The sequence below is a fragment of the Erithacus rubecula genome (assembly GCF_903797595.1).
Source record: "Erithacus rubecula genome assembly, chromosome: 8".
NCBI lineage: Eukaryota > Metazoa > Chordata > Aves > Passeriformes > Muscicapidae > Erithacus > Erithacus rubecula.
Genome location: NC_136659.1, coordinates 19,377,011 through 19,385,860, shown reverse-complemented (window position 1 = coordinate 19,385,860; position 8,850 = coordinate 19,377,011). Strand labels below are relative to the sequence as shown.

The window sequence follows — 8,850 nt, the reverse complement described above, 5'->3', positions numbered from 1 at the left end:
CATTGGTACAAATCTAAAAACAAGGCTGCAAATTAAAACAGAAAGTTTTATTTAGCATAGTGTTACCAAAAATAATTTAATTTTCTCTAGAATATATTCTAGGCATTCTGTACTTGCAGATGAAAGGGAGTACTACAAGAGAGTAGAGAAAGAGACACCTATGGCTTATGTTGCTATAGCTATAAGATGCTTAGATTTTCAGTTCCACTGAATGAATCAATAGAAACCACAGCTTCACTCTCCTCTTTTATTCATCAAAGGCAAAACTGGAAGATGGGTTGCTAAGCAACATCACACTGAAGAGTGCAGGGCTTTGAAATCGGCATTACTGACTCCCCTCCATCCCAGAAGTCTGTTCCATTCAAACCCACTTATTAAGGAGCTAAAACCCCCCACCAAACATGCATTTTTAAAGTAAGAAACAGTAAAAGCAGAGAGGTGTGACATTAAACCATTTCTTCTGCAGAGAAAAAGTTAAAAAAAAAAAGGGAGAAAAGCAGCACAGGAAAACTCAAATTTGTTTATATAAACCAAAGGGGATATAGAAAGGACATTTATTTCTTCTGAGAATATTATATTAAAGCAAAGTTTTTTCAGAAAGACTACTTAGAGCCTTTCTTTTTAAAGCTAAAATCCAAAGACATGTCTCATTTGTACTCCCATTTTAAAGACCTCATCTATAAAAAGACACCAGTGCCTAAATGGCTAATGGGAATTCAGAAATCTTACCTGCATGGTGTATACATAGCCACAGAAAGCCTAAAATCTCAGTTCAATTTATATCAACTAATTTCTGTAACTTACCATTGTCATGACAATCTGCCACACCCACCTTATGAAAGGCTAATGTCCATCTTAGGAGAAAAGCCAACCAGATGCAGATGTCTTGACATTTTTGAAAACACCTTGCACCTATTTTTATTCTGAACTTCAGCTAAATGCTAAGAAATGTTGCTTTACAAGAAGCTGCCTCAATAAGTACTTATTTTTTTTAATAGTGAACAAACCCCACCAACAAGTGTTGTTTAATTTATAGCTTACTGACCCCTACAGCACACCTGTCAGAGTTCTCCCCATCCTCAGTATTTTTCAGATCTTTCCATGTTCCTCATTCCACTCCCATAGCATCAGTTTTTCCCTAATGTACTAAATCTTCCTCCTCTGAGTTCTGTCATGCTGCAAAACTTACATGCAAAAAACAGGAGGCTTGTACTGTGCCTGGTACAGTCATGTACACACTGACTGTGTTCAAAGAGAAGGACAAATCCATAAAGTAAGTTTTAAGGACCCCTAGGGAAGCAGAGGCCATTTATTTAAATGAGTCATTCCAATGACATTCTAATATTCACACAAATCTTGCAGAAGTGTTATAGTCCTGAGACACATCTATTCATTTTAGTTTAGCTGACCAACAGCTCCAGAGTTACTGGAATGCAGGACTAGCAACCACCAGCAGGCAGCATCATTGTCTAAGTGATGCACCTCATTGTATTCAGGAAACAAGGCTAAAAATTCCCCAACATACAGCACCCACTTATTGATAGGTAAAATTAGATAAAACAGTAAACAGGCTCCCTTTGGTAGCCTTAACATTGAGTTGTCAATAATAATCAAACTGAAAGTGACTTTAGACAGTCAACAGGAAAAACTAAAAACTGAAATTGCTTATAAAATATAAAAACTTAATCACTACCATTTAGAATTCCCTTTTCATGCCAAAACATTACTTTTCTATTAAGATATACATAAATTGCTGTTTGAAAACAGAATACAGCAGTGCAACAGCATTTTTCAAAAATTCTGCATCAGTGAAAAGTAACCCGATCTTTGTTCTTCCTTGCACTCATTCATGATGCAACTCTGCCCCTAAAGATCCACAGGTATATTCTGTATGTGAGACAAGATCATAATCCCCTAAAATAAAAGTTACTTCCCTAAAAACATCTTTTATACAGATGAAACAAAATCAGTGTCAATTTCTGCATATATGACTATATTGTCTACACATAAAGTGTTGAAAAACTATCCACTACAAATTAAGAACTGTTCTCTTTATGGAAATCTGACAGGTGGATAATAGCACGAGTAGAAAGTAAATTCTGTGTAAGACCTGCAGGATCTAAGAAAGTCTTTACTGAGTATTTACACAGGACATAAATTTTAACTGCTACATTTTCATTAAAAATGTAAATTTAATTGAGAACAATGCATACAGCTGTTTTCTTTCAAGAGTTAAAAAAAAATAAAGGATGCCTTTAGTATATGTAGAAATAAAATCCTCTCATAATTTGTAAGTTCACCTCTACTAATAAAGATTACACTGTAATTATGAAGTAATGGGTTACATGAACTAAAATACATTTAAAATCTTAACAATGCACATGCACTAGATAAGGCAGGTTGTTGTTTTAGTGCTATTTCAAATAAACACAACAAAATACTGAGTTATATGTTTAAAACGTTTTTATAATGCTGTAACACACTGTTATGATGGCACTTAACACACGTGGGATGAGAAAAATACAACTTCTTTCAGGGTTGCAGATTTTTCATAAAAATAATCCAGATCTCTAATATTAAATTCATCACATCCACAGTTTTTTTTGCTGACGTGATCTCTCTCACTGCAGTATTTCATTCATAGTTTCCAAAGTCTGATTAACAAAACTCCATGAGTCATACAAAAAACAAATTCAGTTTCTTAGAGATGCACGAGCCTTGTCCAGTATTTCCTTCCTGATCTTCGGATAGTCTGGGTGAGCTTTAAGGACCTGTCAAAAGACAATACATCCTAAAAGATCTGAATTGGTAATCTGCCTCATTACTGAACTTACACATTCTACAACTAAAATAAAAACATGAGTTTGTTTTAAGAATGCACAAATATTGAATTGTGGATAGAGACCACCACATATGCAAGTCAAAACCAGCTGTATCAAAGACACTTTGCTTCATTTCCACTGTCCTTTCACCTTGGTTCAAAAGACATGAGGGTAAAGGGCTAAAGCCTCTGGGTGGCTTGAAATGCATCAATCAGAAGGGACCTGTAGAGTGATTTCTGAGGTTTTAAGCATACGTTCTCTGAAATGATTAACTGCCTTTATGTTCTCATTCCCTTGCCTCTTTCTTAGCATATTCTACCTACTTCATCTCCTTCCCTCCAATTCCCTCTTCTCTCTTACCCTTCCATTCATTTTGTCCTTCTTAATTATCTTTATTCATCCCACAAAGAGCAAATTAATCTTATCAATTATTAATTCATAATGTTGCCTGCACTTCTTTAATAGTAGCCCTTCCTCTTACTCTGCATTTGCTCTGCTTATGTTTGGACCATACAAAGATTATATCTCAAGTTACTTTCTAACAGTGTCTTCTGATACTAATATTTGACTTGATAATTTTTTTCAGCTATACTTCTGTATGGTTTCACATGGCCAAAAGAAGGTGGTACTATTTGAATATCTCTTCACATACAATAGCCAGCCACTTTTATTTATCTGGTTCCATGGAGCTCAAGATGGAGCAGATTATGAAGAGGATATTTAATTCAATTGAACTTTTTAGATAGAGCACTTTTCTGATATTAAGCTATGTATTTTAGAAATGTAAACTCAACCAAAAAAAAGGTCATTATGTAAAAGAACGTTGCTACAGGAGACAGAGTGTTAAACACATACAAATTCTACCTTATGGCAAACATCAATTGCATCAACGTATCTCTTTCCTTTCAGGTAATTGAAAGCCAGCTTGTAGCCTGTAATTAAAGGGGTGAGGGAAGAGGGGGAGAGGAAAAACAACAATTTCAGTTTCTGTATTGAATTAAAAAAATACCACATTTGAATTTATTTTGGGTTGCTGTGTGTTTCTGTAGTATGGCTTTTTTTACTGTTGTCTCATATAAGCCTGGTAATCATCAAAATTTTTCCTGAAAGTCACTTCAAATAGTAAATAAAAGTCCTTTACACACTGATAGCTATGTCTGAATCAAAAGGAGACATTATTCTGGAAAGCATGTGCTACTAGAGAGAATACATAATGGTTGCCTTCTTTCAATTACCATGGTATCCCACAGAGTTTCTCACTGTGGCCTGCAATACACTGTCCCTCTGTAAAGGTAATTCCATTATAAAAGGAGAAAAGTAAAAAACCCAAACCAGATAATGAACTAAGGAATTAAAATGCTATTCAGTACCACTGACAGCAAACCACTGATATAAAAAGTCACATGGAATAGCCAAGTCGAATAGCAACACGCCAGGCTGATACTTTCAACCAAAGAGGTAAAGCTCAAGTATATCAGTCTGGACAGAGACTAGGCCTGAGAAAAAACCATTATAAGCATACAATTTCCAAAATTTGTAATTTTAGATCTTTCATTTCTAAATTTATCCTTACTGGCAAAGACAGGATCTGGTACCAGTTTGTATGGCTTTACTTGCCAGATGGAAATTAGTGCTGCTTAAACCATTCTTGTTCTAATGCATGATAATCCTCACAATGCAAAACTAGAAACAAGTGCACAAAGTACCTCCAGTATCACACTCTCTTTTGTATGCAGAATTACTTCACAGCTTAATTTCACTAAGGAACTCTCCTATCTAGACATCAAAAGGTTTTGCAGTTGTTGAATTACACTCTCTAGTGGATTTAAAAATAAAAAATGAAAAGTCTTGATCTATGTCCATACAAACTCAAGAAATCATAACTCTTTACTATTAAACCTTCTTTCTAATACATTTTACTTGATCAACAACTGCAATATTTTAGCAACAACCACCATGGCTTGCTCAGTCTACAGGAACATCTAATAAAAATTGCCACACCCAAACTCAGATATAAAGAGGTTTTTCTATTTAACCTAAGTTAGATTTCTATCAGTCACTTTTATTTCTGTTTTGACACAAGCTTTCCTCTGGTCTGACTCTCCTAACTTTTTGACTCACAGTACATAGGACTCACAGCACCTTCAGTTTTGATAATCCATCTATTTATGTGCATTTTCAGAATGTTAGCAGGAGCTAATCCACAAACATTTAGTCCCATTAATAAAATGTTACTTTAATTAACAGATCATATTAGATAAAGCCATGAACCAGATCACTGCAGCATCCAGCAGTTACAGTTAAAAACACAAAGTGTTTAGCAGTTCATCTGCATAGGAGTTAAAACCTTTTTTAAAAAACACTGTTTTTTCAGCTGATGCCAAAGACTATCTCATCCTAACACCAAAAAAAGTCCACAGAGAAAAAAAAAGAACACAGATGAAAGACCAGAAGTTGTATGTATTTATAAGGGGTAATAAACACACCCCAAAACCTTGAACAGAATTTGTGTCATCCACCATCCCTGGGACCTATGGACAGATTCTAGGTGTTGAGTAAAAAAATGGCATTTTATCCTATGTATCCAATTCACAAAGGGTTCCCTACATTTAAACTGTCCTAATATGTGACAACTTAGTGCAAATTTCAATTTGTTATCCAAACTGGAACTTGACTAGTGCCTCAAGTTTTCAGTTGGCCATCTTTTTAAAACTAGATATATTTAAAGACATTCAAAAGAATGAATTTTTAAAATGCTCACTCATGTACAGAAAACTTGATCCATATAGATAATTTGAATTTTGAATCAAAAATGAAACAAATCAATTAATGACCTGCCACCATAATTCATACATATATATAATTATATATATAATATATATAATATATAATTATATATATATAATTATTATAAAAGACTCTACTACGAACAGTATATAGTAGATTACTATAAATACATTATTGAAGTTAATGCTGTACATACAAAGTTGTTTACAAACAGCCATCTAAGACTGTTTCAGATCAAACCTTGTACTAAAACAGTAAGCAGGAACTTCTGAAGTATCATAAAGCTGCTACCTCTTGCCATGCAGGATTTCCAAGTGACTGTTCAGTAGACCTTTAAACATTTTTAGCTTTTATGTGAGGAAAACCAGTGATACTTTATTTCTATGGAAAGTTGAAAGCAGTCTTTCCAGTTAAAGATAGCTGTTTCATTCCTACCACAGTGCCCAAAATCATACTTTATAGGTTATATATACATACCTACTGTTGGATTTGTCTGGTTTCCATATTTCCAGGCCATCTCATAATTTATTGCTGCATCCTTATATGCCTGTTCCTTTTCCATTATGTATCCCATGTATTCATAAGCCTTGCAGCACGACTGCAAAATATAAATATTCATTCCAAATTAAGGTAAGCTTGCATATAGTAATACTGACAACTTAATTGCTACAATACTTCAAGTCCTTACAAGTGGAAAGCACAAGTGATACTTGTCCTTTGATGACACAATAGTCTTGATTTAAAGTATCTGTGTTACAAATGAGTTATGTGGAATTATGTACTCCAGGTCAAGTACAGAGTTCATCACAGAGGCCACTGCAATGACTCCCACAAAAATAGATACCTCTTCAGTTAAATAATAACCCCACACAACTGCATTTCCAGTCTAGTGTTGTACCTTCCACAAATATTGTCTGGATTTTTTTCTTAAGAAAGTATGATCATAGCTTTGTTTTTTGGAAATGGCTTAAACATTATAATTTTCCAATTAAAGCTTAAAGACAGTCGCAAGTAACCTAAAGAGGAAAATCAATCATTAAATATTCATTTTTTATGAATTCAAATGGCAAGTTGCAAGCATCTGAAAAGCAGGTTCCAAAAAACTATTAAGCACTAGTTGAAAATACCAGCCTTGCTTATATTATACATACATGTAAATCCATCTAATTCTAAAATAAAATTTCATATGAAAGATACAATAACTCATGCAGAAATCTTACATTAAGCACATAAAGCAGGAAAGATATTTATAAAAAACCTAACTACTCTATGCCCTTACCATGGACAGTTTATATTAACGTGCTGCCTGCATGTCAAACATTTTCAAGAGAAAAACATATTTTTTACAAAGCAATATTCATATATAAATGACCTTCCATCTTTAAATTTACTATTTCCAATTAGGCTTTCAGAATCTACCAATAAAAAGCTTTCAAATCACAGCACAGTGGGATCAATATGGGAATGCCTGAAAGTTGAGGATAAAAATACACTTCCCTTCTCATCTGTGATAAACAAAACAAAAAGTTCAATATTGAGGAGTAATCAGTTAGAAGCCTCAATTTCATAGAAACAGTCTGCTCATTGGGATACCCAATCCTAAGTCTTTTAAAACCCAAAAGAACCTTTATTAAGTTACACTAGACTTTTATGAAATTTTCACTCAACATGCTTACATATATATACACAATTTAAGTAATTCAATTCTGTTAAAAAAATCCTAAAAACTAATGAATCACAGTAACATGTTTTCTCAATCCAATCAAGTCTTCCAAATTGGAGAATACCACATAAAATATCCTCTTGTGAATTGACAAGGTATGTTAAGATGTAAACTATTCAACATCTATATGTATAGCACAATTCCTGCTTACCAGAGCTTTGCATGCAAGTTGGAGAGAACTCTCTCTCTCTCTCTCCAGTTCTGCTTTGAAAGGAGCCAGATATACACACTTCTAATCTGCCATCCTCCTTGCTATAAGCAGAACCTGTTTATCTAAGTCCCTCATGGGTCTCAAATTTTTTAGAAGAAAAAAAATTACTTGGTAGGCTATGTTTTCACACTTGGTAATTTCTGCAACAAAGCACCATTCATGGTGTACACCTGCTCAACAGACCATCTATTTCAAGGTAAGTCTTGTTTTGGGAGAGGACTCCTGTTTATCCTCCAGCCGTATGGATTTTGAAACTGAACACATCCTATTTTGAAGAGGCCTCTTTGGTATGTAAAAAGCACTATACCAAGAAAAGCTGTCCTTTTCTAAACCAAATCTGTGCTCTATAAGCAGTACCCCGAACCTACAGCATGGGTGAAGGAAAGTCAAGACAGAAAAACATGATCAACTTTTTGCTGATCAAAATGAAAAATAAGCACAAGCTAAGATCTGTGCTTTATCCCATGTAAAAGCAAGGTATTGTGTAGTTTGCCTGCTCAGGAACCCTGAGGTAAACAACACATTAGACCTTGTCCCCTGACAATCTGCCAGACAGTACTGCCACAGAAAAGGATTAATACAAGCATGAAAAAAAAATAATCCTGCACTGTAGCAGGCTTATGAACGTAAATGTTTAAAAACGTAAGATATGAAGATACCATCTCAGTAAATGGAGCAAGTCTCCAAAATTTATACAGCAACATCTTTCTTCATCAATTTTGTGAGACTCAGCAAAATGCATCTCTGACATTTCATAAACACTCCAAGCTTTTAGAGTCCCCTCAGGTGAAGCTTGCATAAACTGCTACAGAACATGAACAAAAATGACTAAGAAGCATTCACAGGTTTGTTTATTACCCTCCAGTGTGAAGTTGCTGGTTACCTGTCTTGTTTTGGTCTACTTCTCCTTAGTAAGTGAAATGCCAGGCAAATGAACAGATAAATACATTTCAAAATTCCGTTTCAGAGGAAAAGTGAACATTTTGATGAATTAAAATAAAAAGGGACTAAGGTTACTTTCCATGTGACTTGACTTACCCTGTTATGACGAAGGCATCGTTTCAGAAGTTCACCTGCCATATCATATTTTGCAGATTGAATATATATATCTGCAAGCAGAAGCCAACTCTTTTCAAACTCCTCTGCATCAATGGGATTCCAGCTCATTTTTGAAATCCGTTTTAACTGATTTCTGGCTCGTGGAGTCTGTTTCAAGATCATGTAGGCTGTAGCCATTCCCAGAAGTGCTGGTATATGATCCTTCTGCAGTGAAAAGTACAATTTAGTGCATTTTTATTTTGATTTTA

The 8,850-nt window shown here is 34.5% G+C and overlaps 1 protein-coding gene across 5 annotated transcripts in view; it reads right to left on the bottom strand.

Moving 5' to 3' along the window:
* Window positions 1–278: 278 nt before the first annotated feature.
* Window positions 279–8,850, bottom strand: part of TTC21B (tetratricopeptide repeat domain 21B) — a 34,619-nt gene continuing 26,047 nt past the window's right edge. Inside the window, exons 25-28 of one of the 5 annotated variants that reach the window (XR_013774839.1) lie at window positions 8,582–8,806; window positions 6,087–6,207; window positions 3,687–3,754; window positions 279–2,771 (exon numbers count right to left, since the gene is read on the bottom strand). Coding sequence is in view for 4 of the 5 variants with exons in the window: in XM_079310647.1 (XP_079166773.1) it covers window positions 2,694–2,771; window positions 3,687–3,754; window positions 6,087–6,207; window positions 8,582–8,806 (492 nt within the window). In the remaining variant the exon portion in view is untranslated. The remainder of the gene's footprint in view (window positions 2,772–3,686; window positions 3,755–6,086; window positions 6,208–8,581; window positions 8,807–8,850) is intronic. The other 4 variants (XM_079310647.1, XM_079310646.1, XM_079310644.1 and 1 more) reach the window with 4 other exon arrangements.